This window comes from Malania oleifera, chromosome 13, assembly GCF_029873635.1.
Source record: "Malania oleifera isolate guangnan ecotype guangnan chromosome 13, ASM2987363v1, whole genome shotgun sequence".
NCBI classification, from domain to species: domain Eukaryota; kingdom Viridiplantae; phylum Streptophyta; class Magnoliopsida; order Santalales; family Ximeniaceae; genus Malania; species Malania oleifera.
This window is the reverse complement of record NC_080429.1, coordinates 71,950,447-71,969,664: the sequence shown is the minus strand read 5'-3', so window position 1 is coordinate 71,969,664 and position 19,218 is coordinate 71,950,447. Positions and strand designations below refer to the sequence as shown.

General features: G+C 37.2%; 1 protein-coding gene across 2 annotated transcripts in view; it reads left to right on the top strand.

The window, feature by feature from the left end:
• The window catches only part of LOC131145463 (zinc finger protein BRUTUS), a 128,608-nt gene that overhangs the window by 38,309 nt on the left and 71,081 nt on the right, over window positions 1-19,218 (top strand). For both annotated transcript variants that reach the window (XM_058094549.1, XM_058094550.1), the window contains exon 2: window positions 582-791. In XM_058094549.1, the coding sequence (XP_057950532.1) occupies window positions 582-791 (210 nt within the window). The remainder of the gene's footprint in view (window positions 1-581; window positions 792-19,218) is intronic.

The window sequence follows — 19,218 nt, the reverse complement described above, 5'->3', positions numbered from 1 at the left end:
TAAAGCCAGCAGAAATTAGCAAAAACTTACAATGTTCGTGAGTTACGATGGTAGAGGCTTGAAAGGGGGTTTTGTTAATTAGATTTTTTTCTTTTTTTTTTCTCTGTTTATTTTCCTTCCTCTTTTGGCCATTTTTCTCCTTTTTGAGGATTTCTTGTCCTCTCTTGGGTTGTAATTCTCTTTATTCTACTTCCTTAATATTATTATTTTTTTCTATCAAAAAAGAGAAGAATTTCTATTTAGAAATGCTCAATTTTTAATTGAGCTTTGGCTAAATAATGAAGAAGAGGATGAACATTATTAATTTAATAAATATTGCACAACTTAAAAGCCAATGCCATCAAAGATTACCTTCAGTTTAGATATGCCAAAGCTCCTGGATATCTAGGTTTTTCCACTCCCCCAAATAGTTCCATTATACATATTAACATATATAAGACCAAATTCTTCAATAATGTAGGCCACAGAAACTCCATTTTCATTGCTGTAATCCCTTGGACATTTAATTCTTCAACTTTACTCATTATCTTATGTTTGGCCATGTAGAGAAGTTGTGATAGGATGATATTTTGGATTCACAGGTAATTTTTCCAGCTCTTGATATACGTGTGAAGAACGTAGCTCAAACGTACTCCCTCGAGCACAAGAGTGAAAGTGATCTTTTTGATCATTTATTTGTGTTGCTAAATCCTAGTCTGCAGAGTGATGAAAATTACCCACGGGAGCTGGCTTCTTGTACAGGAGCCCTTCAGATATCAGTTAGCCAGCACATGTCAAAGGAAGAAGAGCAGGTCTATTATTTTTAAGGCATTGTTTCCACTCTTTTCACAGCTTATTCAGATTCCCAACTGGTACGATTGTATCGTTTCCTACACACGTGTGTAGGTTCCAAGAAATTGTAGTAGTACAGGAAGACCAAAGGCATGTTATATATGTTCCTGAGACTGTGATAACAGGAGTTAAATTTAAACGGTCATCAAACTTACAAATATTGATATGTTAGAATAGTGTAATTGATATTTGATATGGTTTACTTTTAAGCTTATTTGGCTCTTTTGTGTATTGCTGCTGTTATTTGTAGCCTTAACCATGTATCATTAGTTTTATGATTCCGCAATATAGTTTTTCATTTTCAATTAGTTCTCCTTTAGCACTTGCATACAATTTATATGAAAAGGCTTGTGATGAGTCTTTTAGTTACTTTTCTCGAGAAAATTAAATCTGGTTATACTCGTGAAATGTCCAAGATTAATACGTGGTTCCTATCTTTCCTCAATATCTCTCCCTCCTCCACTCCTTTTTTAGATTAATATTTGTCATGCTCCATTTTACATTTTCTTAAATTATGCTCAAAATTACACTTAGAACTTTATTCGTAGAAATACTGCAATAGGGCAAAAATTTGCAAAATTTCTCATTGTAGTTTTGATTTTACTCATAATTTAATCTTGATTATTTACTTGAATATGGGGGTTCATTTATGTCATATGGTATGTATGGACTTTTGGCCTGAGTGAGTTCCTCCAAAATTTTAATATATATTATGTATGTGTATGTATGGGTTTGTAGCATACAATAAAGCAAAGCTAAAGTTATCAACACTAGGGATAACTGCTGGTAAAGAAGGGCTTCAACATAACTGCTAATCTGCTAGCAAGAAACGGTCCAATCCTTGACTAGTTCTAATTCTTCTTTTCCTCTCTATAAATCCATATTGAAATCCAAGTCCACTCTAAAATCAAGGCTTTTATCTAGTTGGTTGCTCTTGATAGACCAATAACTTGTTGCAGATCAGGAGACCTTTGAAGGATCTGTCTCTCCAGATGTTTGTGTGCTTTGTTTTAACTTTTCAGAATCTGCATTGCATCTTTTTATACATTGTGATTTTTCTTGGAGGGTATGGAACAAGTTATTGGTTTTTCGGTGAATTTGGGTGTGTTCAGAGGCAGTGGAGGACTTTTTGGCGGTTTCTTTTGTCGTTTTGACAGGAAAAAGGGAAAGGCAGTGCTCTGGAAGATGTGCTTTCTTTGCTGTATTTTGAGGGCTGTGGATGGAGCTCAGTGTGCGTATTTTTTCAAGGAAGAAGTTGTCGCATTTGTTGGTTTGGGAGAAGATCCATTATTTGGCTTCTCTTTGGTGCATGGAGCATGGGAATTTTAAGGGGGTAAGCTTTTTGGATATTCAGTGTGATTGGTGTTATTTGTTGGACTGTCAGAATGTGCTTGTTTTTATTTGTTCTTTTTTTTTTTTTCAGTTTTTTTCTCTGTTTTTTGTCTCAATTTTTTCCAGACTTTGCTAAGGAGATGTCTTATTCTCCTAGTTGTACATTCTTTTGTCAAAGGCCTTTCTAAGGAAGTCTTATGGGCCTGTGGGCTTTCTAATACATTAGGGGATTATTTGGGATGCAACGGGACAGCCTCTTCTTCTCAGGCCCATCACCCATGTCCATCCAACTTCAGGAAAGCACAGTATTTTTGAAGAGGGCGTACAAATTAATCTTCCTCAAACTCAATTCTTCCTTCAAAAGACTGGAAACATGGGAGAGAATTTTGTGGCAGTGGGTGTTGAAACAATTGAACACAGCAGAAGCAGCCTTGCCTGAAGTGAAAAGGGGATGGAGAAACAGCATTGCTGAATTTCTTTTCCAATTGGGATGGTAAACGGGAAAGAACTATATGAACCTTTTTCCAAAAGGTTGAGCGCTGGGGGAAGAAGGGAAGGATTGAAGAGTGTTGAACTTACTAAAGGGGTTTCTAAGGATGATGGTTGTTGGGAAGCCCACACGGACCACACGTTAGATAATGGTATGGTTGTTCATATTAGGAACCCAAATGGTACAAATTCCAGCAATGATAAGGGGAGGCTGGATGGGATGAAACAGCCTGAGGTGGTCAATGGATCAACAAAATTGAAGGTTTACATTAGTTGGAAGCGTAAGAGTAAGGATAAGAGGGATGGTTCCATTGAGGGGATTTCCAGGGCTGCTGAGAAGCCAATTAAATTCCTGAAAAGATGTAGTATTGAAAATTTTTACACCGAGAACTGCAATGGGTTGAAAATAGATAAAAAAGAGAAGTTTAGTAAGGAAACGCCTACCGAGAAGAAGAAATGGGGAGATGTGTCAGGCAAGAAGGGCGATTTGGATTAGGGCTACTTATATATGAGGTTTGTGCCTTGGCTTTGGATCAGATTATTCAGATGTATTGGGTGTGCCGTCTTTGCAGTCTCCCTCTCCTAAGTATGACTTGGAGGGAAATATTGGTTCGGGGAATAATAAAGAGAATGAGAGGGAAGAAAAGAATGAGCAGAATGAGTTGGTTACTCTCCTACTTTTATTTCTCATTTTCAACTCGTGGTGAATAAGAAGGGTATGTGACTTGTTGATTTGGAGGGAAAGGAAGCCTGTTTGGATGGCGGTAAAATCAAGGCTAGGAAGGTAAAATGGGAATTCGCTAATTTGCAGTGCTTTATCATGTTGTTTTTTGTCTCACATTGGTAGAAAAAGTTGTTTTGAATATTTTCTTCGTTTGTCCCACATTGGTGAGAAGTGTTTTTTGGACTTGAGGTTGAAGCTATATAAAGAGCTCAACTCTCCATTTGTAAAACACACCTCAAAGTTATATTTTGTCAAGAAGTAGTGGATTGATCATCAGCGCCCGAGGATGTAGGTTATTTTGTACCGAACCTCGTTAAATTCTTGTCTTGTTCTTTTTACTGTCTTTTATTATTAGTTTCTGCATTTGCTTTAGTTCTTTATATTTTCAATAGCATTAGTTGTAGTATTGGTGTTTGGCACAAGTGGGGTGCCCGGCACAACAATTGGTATCAGAGCTAGGTTGAATAGTGTCGATACAGAGGTGTTCCTCTGTTAGGATCTTTGATTCCACGTTTTGTGCCTAAGAAAGGTCTTCTTTAAGCAAGTGCTCAGAAACCATTGCGGCCCAGTCGCTCCCTAGAGGTCGGTCTGATCAAAATGGAATTTCATAGGATAAAATAGTGTATACACAGTTGGTATGTACTATTCATCCTAGGCCTTTTGCTTTGTTGGTTGCTATTGAATATGTAGAAGATGATAGAAACTAGTGCAGTAGAAGAAGAAACTTTGTTCACACGAACTCCAACCCTTTCGGCTTCGACATCATCGTCAAAGACGATAGCTATGCTTGGTTTGAGGTGGAGAAATTTGATGGTACTAGTAATTTTGGTATGTGGCAATGTGAGGTGATGGACATCCTATATCAATAAAAATTGGATATTGTTGTGGATGATAAACCAGTGGATATGGGTGACATAGATTGGGAAAAGATCAATTGTCAGGCATGTGGTACGATTCGTCTGTGTCTCACTAAAAATCAGAAATATTGTGTTATGAGGGAGACATTTGCAAAGAAATTGTGGAAGACATTGGAAGATACATTTATGACCAAGAGTCTGGAAATTGGCTCTATTTGAAAAAGAAATAGTTTCGCTCTTAGTATCAACCAGGTATTTCGATTAATGACCACATAAATGCTTTCAATAAAATTTTGGTCGATTTGTTAAATTTGGATGAAAAGGTTAAAGATGAGGATATAGCCATATAGTTACTGAACTCTCCCTTGATGATTATGAACATCTGACCACCACTTTATTGTATAGGAAAGATAAAGTTACTTTTGATGTTGTTTGTGCTACATTGATTAGTACTGAACACAGAAAGAAGGATCTGAGGGTCCATATGGAAACAGTAGAAGTACTAACAATAAGGGGACGTTCTCAGAGTCGTAAGCCTGGAAGGAGAAGTAAATCTCATGGGAGACTTGCTAAAGATGAATGCGCCTTTTGTCGTGAGAGAGGGCATTGGAAGAAAGATTGCCCTAAATTACAGCAGAAGAATAAGGACAAAGTACATTCTTATGTCAATGTTGCCAATGATGATAGAAGTGAGTTAGATTTTTCTCTTGTTGGAACATCTTTGTCACATTATTTTGGTGAGTGGATTTTGGATTCTGGTTGTTCCTATCACATGTGTCCCAATAGAGAATGATTTTCTAATTTTGAAGAATTAAATGGTGGAGTTGTTTTTATGGGAAATGATAATACCTGTAAAACAACTGAATATGATCAATACAGTTGAAATGTCAAGATGGAACTATTAAAACCTTGAATGATGTTAGGTATGTTCCTAGCCTAAAGAAAAATCTGATTTCATTGGGTGCCTTAGAATCTAAAGGGTTTATTATCACTTTGAAAGATGAAACCTTAAAGTTTAAATCAGGTGCGTTGGTGGTGATGAAAGAAATAAAGAAAAATAACTTGTATTATTTACAAGGTAGTACAATTATTGGCTCAGCAGCTGTTGTTTCTGATAAAAATGCAAGTTTAGATACAACCAGGTTATGACATATGCGATTAGAACATGCAGGAAAAAAATATTTACAACAATTAGCTAAGCGAGGTTTGTTAAAAGGTGCAAGGGTGTGCAAACTTGAATTTTGTGAGCATTGCATTCTGGGAAAATAGACTAGAGTGAAATTTGACACTGCTATCCACAAAACTGAAGGTATTTTAGACTACATACATATAGATGTATGGGGGCCCACAAAAACGGCTTCATTGGGTGGTATGCATTATTTTTTCACTTTTGTTGATGATTTTTCCAAAAGAGTTTGGGTGTATTCTATGAAGCATAAAAATGAATCGTGTGATATTTTCCTTAAGTGGAAAAAATTAATTGAAACTCAAACTGGCAGAAAGATTAAACGGCTCAGATCAGATAATGGTGATGAATACACGAGTGACCCATTTATGAAGGTATATCCGACTCTAACTGTGAAGTGTCGAGCAATACCTTCATCCTGACATACCTTCATAAACGAGTCACTCTTGTATTTACCACCATTATTTGATCTGAGCCGTTTAATCTTTTTGCCAGTTTGAGTTTCAACTAATTTTTTCCACTTAAGGAAAATATCACACTTCATTTTTATGCTTCATAGAATACACCCAAACTCTTCTGGAAAAATCATCAACAAAAGTGACAAAATAATGCATACCACCCAATGAAGACGTTTTTGTGGGCCCCATACATTTGTATGGATGTAGTCTAAAATACCTTCAGTTTTGTGGATTGCAGTGCCAAATTTCACTCTAGTCTTTTTTCCTAGAATGCAATGCTCACAAAAGTCAAATTTGTACACCTTTGCACCCTTTAACAAACCTCGCTTAGCTAATTGTTGCAAAGATTTTTCTCTTGCATGTGCTAATCGCATATGCCATAACCTGGTTGTATCTGAACTTGCATTTTTATCAGAAACAACAGCTGTTGAGCCAATAATTGTACTCCCTTGTAAATAATACAAGTTATTTTTCTTTATTCCTTTCATCACCACCAACGCACTTGATTTAAAATTTAAGGTTCCATCTTTCAAAGTGATAATGAACCCTTTAGACTCTAAGGCACTCAATGAAATCAGATTTTTCTTTAGGTTTGGAACATACCTAACATCAGTCAAGGTTTTAATAGTTCCATCTTGACATTTCAACTATGTTGATCCTATTCCAGTTGTTTTACAGGTATTATCATTTCCCATAAAAACAACTCCACCATCTAATTCTTCAAAATTAGAAAACCATTCCCTATTGGGACACATGTGATAGGAACAACCTGAATCCAAAATCCACTCACCAAAATAATGTGACAAAGATGTTCCAAAAAAAGAAAAATCTGACTTACTTCCATCGTCATTGGCAATATTGACATTAGAATGTGCTTTGCCCTTATTCTTCTGTTGTAATTTAGGGTAATCTTTCTTCCAATGCCCTCTCTCATGACAGAAGGTGCATTCATCTTTAGCAGGTCTTCTATGAGATTTACTCCTCCCATGAGATTTACTCCTCCTTCTAGGCTTACGACTCTGAGAGTGTCCCCTTATTGTTAGTGCTTCTGCTGTTTCCTTATGGACCCTCTGATCCTTCTTTCTGTATTCAGTACTAATCAATGCAGTACAAACAGCATCAAAAGTAACTTTATCTTTCCTATACAATAAAGTGGTGGTCAGATGTTCATAATCATCAGGGAGAGAGTTCAGTAACAATATGACTTTATCCTTATCTTAAACCTTTTCATCAAAATTTAACAAATCGGAAAAAAATTTATTGAAAGCATTTATGTGGTCATTAATCGAATTACCTAGTTGATACTGGAAGTGAAACAATTTCTTTTTCAAATAGAGCCGATTTTCCAGACTATTGGTCATAAATGTATCTTCCAATGTCTTCCACAATTTCTTTGCAGATGTCTCCCTCATAACACAATAATTTTGATTTTTAGCGTGACACAAACGAATCATACCATATGTCTGACGACGAGGTCTTAAATTTCGATTTCGACTCAAATTTCAAAGCTCCAAAAGTATGAAAATTTCGATGGAAATTTTGATTTCGATTTTGATTTGAAAAAATAACGGAAACTAGTAGTAAAGCATGAAATTCTTTGTGAAACTTTAGAAATGGTTAACCAACATAAAAATATAAGTTTTAAGACTAATATATTACAAATTAAATACATCTATGTTCTGTATGAGGTGGAAAAGTTGTAAAATAGTATGTGTATCAAACATGTTTGTAAGATAATGTACATTAAACATATTCAGTTAATGCAAATGAAATTCATAAATCATTTTAATATTATTTATTATACAAATATTGATAATTTAGACATGAATGGTTAAATAAAATATTACTATAAGTTTATTTTTTCATATAATTTCAAAAGCACTTGTGATAACCTTTTGTTTCAATAAAATAAATTAGAAGAAAATTTTCACTTCACTCTTGAGGTTTCGATAAATTTCAACAAATTTCACTAAAATTCGAGGTTTCGATAAATTTCGGATGATTCGTTGAGATTTCGATGAAAATTATGCAAGATGAAAATCGACTACCATTTCGATTTCGAGGGTGATGGAAATCGGAAATTTCGATGGAAATTTCCACAGTTTCGTGGAAATTTAATACCATGCCTGATGATTGATCTTTTCCCAATCTCTGTCACCTATATCCACTGGTTTATCATCCAAAGCAATATCCAATTCTTATTGATATAGGATGTCCATCACCTCACATTGCCACATACCAAAATTATTGGTACCATCAAATTTCTCCACCTCAAACCGAGCATTAGCTATCGTCTTTGACAATGATGTTGAAGTCGAAAGGGTTGGAGTTCGTGTGGACAGAGTTTCTTTTACTAATGCACTAGTTTCTGCCATCTTCTATATATTCAATAGCAACCAACAAAGCAAAAGGCCTAGGAAGAATAGTACGTACCAATTGTGTCTATTCTGTTTTATCCTATGAAATTCCACTTTGACCATACTGACCTCCAGGTAGCGACTGAGCCGCAATGGTCTCTGATCACTCGCTTAAACAAGGTCTTTCTTAGGCATCAAACGTGGAATCAAGGATTCTAATAGAGGAACACCTCCATATCGACACTATTCAACCTAGCTCTAATACCAATTGTTGTGCTGGGCACCCCACTTGTGCCAAACACCAATACTACAACTAGTGCTATTGAAAATATAAAGAACTAAAGCAAATGCAGAAACTAATAATGAAAGATAGTAAAAAGAACAAGACAAGAATTTAATGAGATTCGGTACAAAATTACCTACGTCCTCGGGCGTTGACGATCAATCCACTACTTCGTGACAAAGTACAACTTTGAGGTGTATTTTATAATTGGAGAGTTGAGCTCTTTATATAGCTTCAACCTCAAGTCCAAAAAACACTTCTCACCAATGTGTGACAAATAATATAAAAATTCAAAACAACTTTTTATACCAATGTGGAACTATTCTACCAATGTGGGACAAAAAACAACAAAACTGCTATTCGATAGTTTCTGAAGGGTTGGGATTGGGCGGTTGATTATGCTTGCTTCAAAATCTTTGGTGGTGTTGATCTGTGGTGTGTTTCTGGTGCGGTCGACATTCTCTGGTTCGGTGATTTTGTTCTGTGTTGGTGCGGTGAGCGTGGAGGAGAGTTTCTGGAGGTTTGCCACTGAAGGCTGTTGACATGTGAATCGGGTTTTATTTTTTGTGATTCAATTTTTTGTTGGGTTTCATCATGTCTTCTAGTGGTTCCTTTGGTGCGCATTGTACTAGAAAAAATTACTTTGCCTGGGAATTCCAGTTTCATTTATTTGTTATGACGAAAAAATTGTGGGGCTAGATTGATGGTAGTGATCCAGCTCCTACGGAGCCTATGGAGTTGGCCAAGTGGAAGGTCAAAGATGCACGTGTGATGTCCTGGATTTTAGGGTCGATTGATCCTCTTATTGTGCTCAATTTAAGGGCCTATAAGACTTCGAAGACTATGTGGGAGTACTTGCTGAAGGTTTATCACCAAAGATAATACAGTACGTCGATTTCAATTGGAATATGAGATAGCTAGTTACACTCAAGGCAATCTCTCCATTCAGGAGTATTTTTCTGGTTTTTAGAATTTATGGGGAAATTTTTCTGATGTGGTTTATGCTAAGGTACTTGCTGCATCTATCTCTGTTGTTCAAGCTGTTCATGAGCAGAGCAAGAGAGATCAATTGTTGATGAAATTGCGCCCTGAGTTTGAGGCTACTCACTCAAATTTAATGGACTGAGATCCTTCACCATCTTTGGATGTTTGGTTTGAAGAATTACTTCGCGAGGAGCAGCACCTTCTCACACAGGCTGAGTTCAGGATGCTAACCTAAATCCTGTTGCCTATGATTCCTACAGGAGAGGGAAGGGTAAGGATATGTGCAAGGTCTAGTGTTTCGGCTGCAAGGAGTATGGCCATATTGCTGCCAACTGTGCAAAGAAAGTGTGCAAATATTGTAAGAAACAAGGCCACTTTATTAGAGAATGCCCCACTCGGCCTCCAAATCGTCATGCCTCTACTTATCGAGCTACAGTGAACACTTATTCTGCTCCTAGGATGTCCTCGGCTTCTTTGTCTGCCGCTGGATCCTCTAGTCTTACCCTTGAAATGGTCCAACAAATGATTATGTCAGCTTTTTCCACCTTGGGGCTTCAAGGTAATACTTTGCATAAGTCTTGGCTTATTGATTCTACTGCATCCAATCATAAGACCAAATCATCTGATGCATTGTGCAATGTTCGTCCATATCATGGTTCGTCGCAAATTCAGCTAGCTAATGGGAGTCATTTAGCTATTAATGAAATAGGAGATATCAATCCTTCATTCAAAGATGTTTATGTATCTTTTGGATTGTCTAATAATCTTATTTCGGTTGGCTAGTTAGTTGAGAAAAATTGTGATGTCCATTTTTATCGTGATGGTTGTCTTGTGCAGGATCAAGTGTCGGGGAAGATACTCGCAAAGGGGCCTAAAGTTGGCAGACTCTTTCCACTGCAGTTTTCTATTCCTAGTAGTTTATCTTTGGCTTGTATGACAGTTAATACTCCAAGTGAAGTATGGCATAAATGTTTGGGCCCTCCAAACTTTGTTGTGTTGTCTCGTATGTTAAATTTTGGTTTGTTAGGCAATAAAGAACATGTTTCTAAACACTAGTCATTTGATTGTTCTGTATGCAAACTTGGTAAGAGTAAGACTCTGTCATTTCCTTCTCATGGTAGTCATGCTGCAAAATGCTTTGATATTGTGCATAGTGATGTGTGGGACATTTCTGCTATAATTTCTTATGCTCGATATAAATATTTTGTGACATTCATAGATGATTTCAGTCAGTATACTTGGGTTTATTTTCTTTGGGCCAAATTTGAGGTCCTATCTGTTTTTCAGAACTTCGTCGCATATATTGAGAACCAATTTTCTACATGTATTAAGATGTTGAGGTCTGATTCTGGTGGAGAGTACATGTCCCATGAGTTTCATGATTTCTTACATCACAAAAGAATTGTCTCTCAGCGTTCTTGTCCTTATACTCCTCAGCAAAATGGGGTGGCGAAACGAAAGAATTGACACCGCTTGGATGTTGTTCGCACCTTATTGCTTGAATCATCTATCTCATATAAATTCTGGGTTGAGGCATTATCTACTACGGTTTACTTAATAGGCTGCCCTCTCAGGTCTTGAATTTAGATTCTCCTTATTACAGTTTGCACCATCAGCATCCTAGCTATCTTAATTTGCATACTTTTGGATGTGTTTGCTTTGTTCATTTACCTCATCATGAATGTCACAAACTCTCTGCTCAATTTGTTAAATGTGTGTTTATGGGTTATAGTATTTCCCACAAAGGTTATGTTTGCTATGATTCTTGTGCTAATAAATTTCGTATATCTCGTAATGTTGTTTTCTTTGAGAATCAATGTTTCTTTCCTACACATGTTGAGTCGTTGCTTAAGATTAGTATTCTAACTTATTTTGATGAATTGTCATCACTTCCTGACCGGTTCAAACCTGGACTTGTGTATACTCGACGTCGACCAACTCTGACCCTTCCCGAGACTAACCCTTCATCTGAAACTGTCCCGACGACTTCTCTTGATATTGACATGACATCCGAGATAGGTCTAATTAGTTCTCCCATGCTTCCTGAGCCTGTTCCTCGACGATCTACCCAAGTATAACGCCCTCCTGATCGGTATGATGATTACCACACTTCTTTTAACACTACTTTATCATCTATTTCCATTCCTACATGCTTTTCAGAGGCTATTAAACATGAATGTTGGTGAAAAGCGATGGATGAGGAACTTCAGGCTATCCAAGACAATCATACTTGGGATATTGTTCCTTGCCCCTCTACTGTTAAAGCCATTGGTCGTAAATGGGTTTTCTCAGTTAAGCTCCGCTTCGATGGGACTCTAGATAGGTACAAAGCACACTTAGTTGCACTTGGGAGCTGGCAAAAATATGGGGTGGACTATTAGGAGACATTTGCTCCTGTGGCGAAGGTGACTACAGTGCATACGATTCTTTTGATTGGCGCCTCCCAAGGCTAGCCACTTCACCAGATGGACGAAAAAAGTGCTTTTCTTCATGGTGATCTCAAAGAAGGTATTTACATGATTCGTCCTCTGGGTTTGTTTTCTTCTCCATCTTCTGCGGTATGTAAGTTATAGCAATCTTTCTATGGCTTAAAACAGGCTCCCCGAGTGTGGTTTGAAAAATTCAGGTCTACTTTGCTTCGTCTCTCCTTTGTTCAAAGCCAATATGACTCTTCTTTGTTTCTGTGCAAGACTCCGACTGGTCTCTTTCTCTTACTTGTATATGTGGATGATATTGTCATTACTGGCACCGACTCCAACTTGATTGATCATCTTAAGTAGAATCTTTAGGCTTCTTTTCATATGAAAGATCTTGGTCCTCTTACGTATTTTTTTGGTTTGGAAGTGCACACGGATTCTTCAAGTTTGTTCTTGAATCAATGCAAATATACCCAGGATTTGATTGGGCTAGCCGGCCTTCAGGATTCGCCTTCAGTGGATACTCCTATGGAGGTCAATGTGAAATATTGAAGTGAGGAGGGTGATCTTCAATCTGATCCCACTGTGTTAAGACATTTGGTAGTGAGCTTGAACTATTTGACCATTACTCGGCCTAATATTTCCTTCGTTGTCCAGAAGGTTAGTCAGTTTATGCAAACTCCCCACCACCTTCATTTAGTAGTTGTTCGCTGTATTATTCAACATCTTTGGGGGTCACCTGGCTATGGGCTGTTCTTTCCAACTAGCTCTCTGCTTCGCCTTGTCGCTTATAGAGATGCGGATTGGGCCAGATGTCCTGATACTCGATGGTTTGTCACGGGTTGGTGCATGTTTCTTGGTGATTCCTTGATCTCTTGGAAAAGTAAGAAACAAGCTCGTCTAAATCCTATGCTGAATCCGAATATCGGGCAATGTCTGCTGCATGTTCTGAGATTGTCTGGCTTCATGGGCTTCTGGCTGAGCTTGGTTTTTCTCAATTTGATTCTACTCCTCTTCATGCTGATAATACTAGTGTCATTCAAATAGCTGCTAATCCTATTTATCATGAGTGTACAAAGCACATTGAAGTAGACTGTCATTCTATTCGAGAAGCCTTGGACACTCGGATTATATCTTTGCCTTATGTTTCTACTCACCTCCAGATAGCTGACGTCTTCACGAAGGCTATGACACGACAGCACCATCAGTGCCTTGTGGGCAAATTGATGCTTCTTGATCGGCCAGCATCAATTTGTGGGGAGATGTCAGTCAGATACGGTGCCATAATTAGTATCTCTAATTATGACATGATTTTATATTATTGCTATAGATATTCTGTGATTTGTAGGCTGATTGTAGTTAATATTCTGTAATTAATAGGCTGATTGTAATTGCCTTAATTAGTCTCCTAGATGGCTGTAATTGCTGATTTTTAGCCCTGTAACTTACGTTGCTTTGCTATTTTCTATATAATACGAGAACCCTCTCACAGAGAGGTATTCAATCGAATTGACAGATCTCTCAGTGAATATTAGCAAGGTTGAGCTATTTTCACGTTTGATTTCTAGCAGCAATAAGTTTTCGCACTCTTTTTGCTTTGATAATTTCTTCATGCATGAACAGATTTGTATATATAGACAATGTAGAAAGTTTTCATTCGAACAGCCAGCTCCAAGAAGTAAATTCTCAAGAGACAAAGAAATTAAATACAGCGCTGGAATTTGAAACATTAAGCTCGGTTCCTCCAATGCATTTGCTTCCAAGAACTGAAATTAGTTCCAAGGATCATTTTAAGTCAAAGTGTGATGCTTGAGTTGGATGGCATAACCAATTCAAGCAAGCTTTTGTTTAAACCAGCAAAATAATACATATTTAAGCAAATAATAGGTTGAAAATTCATATAATGAGTGGATTTGCTTAATCATCTTTGATCTTTCCAACTGATCATAATAATTGATGGATCAAGTCGAATATATCCTAAAAGACTCCTTAAAGAACTAATTGGAAGAGGATATTTTTTAGGAAATGAGAAATTTAAGGTAGAAGGTGAAGTTTAAATGGGTAAGAGATGGGGATTGTAATTCTAGACTTTTTCATAGGACAGCAAGTGGGAAAATAAGAAAAATTTTGATCAAGAAGCCAGAGTGGATTTTTTTTTGGGGGGAGGGTGGAATTATCTTGAATAGTAGTGCACGGATTTTTATTATAATTTGTTTTCTAAGGAGGATGGAAATAGACCAATTGTCATATCCCTATTTTTGGCACGTGACCAGCTCTGACTCCATAAAAAATTTGATGGAGCCACTAGGCTTAGACAATAATTTTTTTTGCAAAATCATCATATGAAAGCAATTTAAAAGCCAATTAATAGTGAATATTTGTTGAAACACAAGATGCATACATATATTTCATAAAGCGACCGAAAAAAAAAAGCTTTATTTCATTGACATGCTCTTTACATTAGCCAATACTTTATATATAGGATTTTCACACTTCCTAGATTAAACACATATCCACCAACAAAATACTTGCTTAGTATCTCTAGTATCTTCCTACCAACTTGTAGTGCATGTCAAAATGGCACTCTCTTGGAAAACTTAACGAGTGAGGTTCTCCTTCAGTTCGAATCTGAAATTGTTGAGTAGGTTGAGCAACTACGAGCTCAGTAGACAATCTTGATTTCCCCTTATTCAAATAAAGATTTCAATACGTTAAGATATGATTCTATATATGCATGCATAATCATATGGTGATTGAACACACTATTCTACACAATATGCATGAATAAATCTTCATTTTGTGCAATCTCTTCATCTAAAATTAACATCACAAAACATTTAAATAGCTTGCATTTCAGCAATTTTTTCAACATGGAGGTGTTGTCACAACCAAGTGCCTACATGCATTTTAGCATTCATATAGCTTGCATCTTAAACAATGCCAATTTTTAGCTTGGCCAGTCACCTCTTAAGGTTTAGGGCCTTTCACCCAAGGGAGACACAATCCCTACTTGCTCAAATCACAATATCACGGCCACAAACAACACATGGTGCCAGCTATTTCACATAATAGCAATTCAATGTACGCACATGCAAGCTATGTGTAATCAGAATGAATGATTTTTGTATTTCTTGAATTAATTTTGTACAATCACAACTCTCTATAAATAATACAACCTGTATATCAAGAAGGAAATAATTGCCTAAAATAGGAGCATGAAATCTGCCCAAGTATTAGGCTAGAAATCCCTATACAATCTCTAGTATCATTGACCCATTATTCTCGAGATTTCTAATAGTCCTTAGGATTTCTACACTCCCCCTCAAGTTGGATCATAAATGTTGACCATATCCAACTTGTATGTGAAATCATCAAAACTTTGTCTAGGTAGTACTTTGGTGAAGATGTCGACTGTTTGTTTTTTGGTAGGAACATAAGTCATGCAAATGGTTCCTTCTTCAACCTTGTCCTTGATAAAGTGTCTATCCACTACTAAATGTTTGGTCCTGTCATGCTGGACGGGATTGAGAGAGATGTTAGTGGCTGCTTTGTTATCACAGTAAAGTTTGATAGGGAACTTTATCGTGACATGCAACTCCTCCAAGAGTTTCCATAACCATAGTCCTTCACATATCCCTTGCAACTGCTCTAAACTTTGCTTCAGCACTACTTATGGCCGCAACGTTCTGTTTTTTACTTCTCCAAGTCACCAAGTTTCCCCATACAAAGGTGCAATACCCGGAAGTGGACCTTCTTTCTTCTGTTGATCCTGCCCAATCAGCATCTGTGAAGACTTCTATTTCTTTGCTTTCAAATTTTTTGAAGTATAATCCTTTGCCCGCAGATCCCTTGAGATATCTAAGAATCTTGTACACTGCTTCTAGGTGACTTTCCCTTAGTAATGCATGTGTTGACTCACCACACATACTGCAAATGCGATGTCGGGTCTAGTGTGTGATAAGTAAATTAGTTTGCCAACTAATCTCTGATACCTTTCTCGTTCAACAAGTTTTCCGATGTCTTCTCTTCTTTTTCCTGCTTCAATGGGCTATCGCTTGGTTGCACCCAAGCGTGTCGGTTTCAGTTAGGAGGTCTAGGACATACTTCCTCTGAGAAATATTGATTCCCTTCTTTGATCTAGCAACTTCTATTCCCAAAAAATACTGCATTTGTCCCAAATTTTTTTACCTCAAACTCAGTGGCCAAGACTTTCTTCAACCTCTCCATCTCTACTATGTTGTCTCCAGTTAGGATGATATCGACATATACAATCAGAATTGTATTCTTCCCATCTTCAGACTGTCGAAAGAACATAGTATGGTCTAATTGTCCTTTCCAATATCCTTGGCTCCTAATCACCTTTGTAAATCTATCGAACCAGGCTTTTGGAGGCTGTTTGAGTCCATACAGGGACTTTTTGAGTTTGCATACTTTGTTTTTTTCACCCTTTTTACAAAATCGTGGTGGTATCGTCATGAAGACTTCTTCTTCTAGTTCGTCATTCAGAAAAGCATTCTTGATGTCATGTTGCTAGAGTGGCCAATCCAGGTTGGCTGCCAATGCTAGGAGAACTCGAACGCCACAGGTGCAAAAGTCTCTGTGTAGTCAATGTCATAGGTTTGAGTAAACCTTTTTGCAACAAGGCGGGCTTTGTACCATTCCACTATCCCATCAGCTTTGTATTTCATAGTAAACACCCATTTGCAGCCCACTGGTTTCTTCCCTCTCGGTAGATTCATCACATTCCACGTTCCATTTTTTTCCAAGGCCCGCATTTCCTCCATAACTGCCTTTCTCCATTAAGGGATCTCAAGGGCTTCCTGATTATTCTTTGGAATTTTTATCCTGTCAAGATAAGAGGTAAAAGCATGACACCTCGTAGACAAAGTATTGTAAGACATGAATTTGGAAATGGGATGGAGAGTACATGACCGAGTTTGTTTTCTGAGAGCAATGGGTAAATTGAGATCAGCCTGTGCAGGTTTATCAAAGGAGGACTCAAGATTACTTGAAGACATTACCTGATCAAGAGTGGATGAAGACTTATGGTTGCTTGGATCTATCAACGGTTCCGACTCTTTTGGTGCCTCACGTATGAGATTCTCTGTGTCCTTTAATTTTGGCTTTCTTGAGTAGACAAGTATCTCCTTGTTATATTGTTTTCCTGCATCTCCCCCTGAATTCAAGTTTTCTTCCATATTTGGCAGATTAGAAGCACTTTTCAAGACACGCTCAGTGTTTGGGACAGGTCTAGTGTTTTGGACTGGCTCAGGTTCAATAATAAAGGTATTGAAGTCCAAAATTTGAGCTTCTTTACTACTCAAAGTCTCCCCCTAAAGCAAGAACTTTTGGAAGTAAGGAGCAATTTCAAAGAAAGTAACATCAAGACTAACAATACCCTTTTTTTTGCAGGATCATAATATTTGTACCCTTTTTGGGTAGGTGAATAGCCAATAAAGACACACTTGAGGGTGCGTGGATCCAGTTTATGTAGTTGATGTATATGGACAAAAGTAGTACAACCAAACACTTTGAGAGAGAGATTTGAATGTTGCTTTTTGTTTGCATGGCTGAATGTTGCTTTATTTTCCTATTTGGGATTCTTTATTGCATGGACATTTAAGACTTCACCTTGTGCATTTTTGTTTCACCTTTAATTCCTAAAAGTGCCCTACAATAATTAAACACAAGTGTTCCTAAATTTACGGGCACAAATAGAATCAAAATCCTAATGTTATAAATTGAGCTCCATTTAAAATAATGTACATAACTTGGGCATTTAATCCAATTTGCAATAACCAATTAACACATTTTAAACACCTTAATTAAGCAACTTTGACACTTAATCAGCACTCCTCGCAGTTGCACTTATTGTGGATGAGGTAATCATACTATTGAGTAGTGTTGGGTGCTCCACGATAGAACCTCAAATGATGCCAATGTAGCCACCATTGACTCCACACCTTTTGGGGCAGCCAATGCAGCCACCACCAAATCCACACCTTTGGGGCCAAGTGGGGACAACAGACAGTATTTATGTCAGAGGAAGAGTGTTCCATGTTCTAGTAGTATCAAGCGTCACAACTAGCTTCTCTTCCCATTGCATCTCTTGCTCAAAAGGGTAATCCCACAGCATGCTTGTCATCAAGTACTTCTCGTCCTAATCATTGGGTTATAGAGTCCACTGTCATTGATCATATCACACGTATACCTAATTTCTTCTCTACTATTCATTATCTTGCAAATTTACCTAATTTCTTCTCTACTTTTCTTTATCCTGCAAATTTACCTTGTGTCACTCTTGCTGATGGATCCACCCCTGCCATCAAGGAAATTAGGACTATAAATCCCACTTCTTCTATTTCTTTTCCTTCAGTTTTGTATATTCCTAACTTTATGTTCAATATTATGTCCATTAGCAAGACTACTAAATCCATGAATTGTTCAATAACATTCTTCCCTGGTTTTGTGATTACTTAGGATTTGAAAACGAGGAAGATGATTGGTAGAGGGTGTGAAGCTGGTGGATTTGATCACTAAGAGCCGCTATCTCCCTTTACTACCTGCACTGCTGCCGCCATACCTCTCCAAATTCATTGTCTCCTTGATCATCCCTCATTGGAAAGGTTGAAACGTCTAGTTCCTGATTTAAGTTTGTGTCTAGTCTTGATTGTGAGTCTTGTTAGTTAGGAAAGCATCATTGTGTGTATTTTTCTTCCCAAGTCAATAAACGGGATGCAAGCTCTTTCATGTTAGTCCATGATGATGTTTAGGGTCCTAGTAGAATTGTGTCCAAGTTGGGTTTCGAGTACTTTGTAATCTTTGTGGATGGTTATTCAAGGATGACTTGGCTATATTTAATAAGAGATCGTTATGAGTTATTTCATATATTTTGTGCCTTTTGTTACGAAATAAAGACTCAATTTGGTTTGGCAATTTGAATACTTCAAAATGATAATGCTAAAGACTATTTCAGTATTCAATTCACTACTTATATGACTTAGTTTGGTATTGTTCATAAATCATCCTATGCTCACACTCAAAAAAATGGGGTTTTAGAGAGGAAATATAGACATATCCTTGAAATCACCCGCACCTTTCTTTATAAAATGCATGTACCTAAAGTGTTTTAGAGTAATGTTGTACTTATTGCTTACTATCTTATCAACATGATGCCTTTTTTTGTTCTTAGTGATAAAATTCCCTACTCCATTCTTGTTCCTAATTCACCTCTATTCTCCCTACTTCCTCGTATATTTGATTGTGTCTTTTCTTCATCAACTAAGTCCTGGGGTGGATA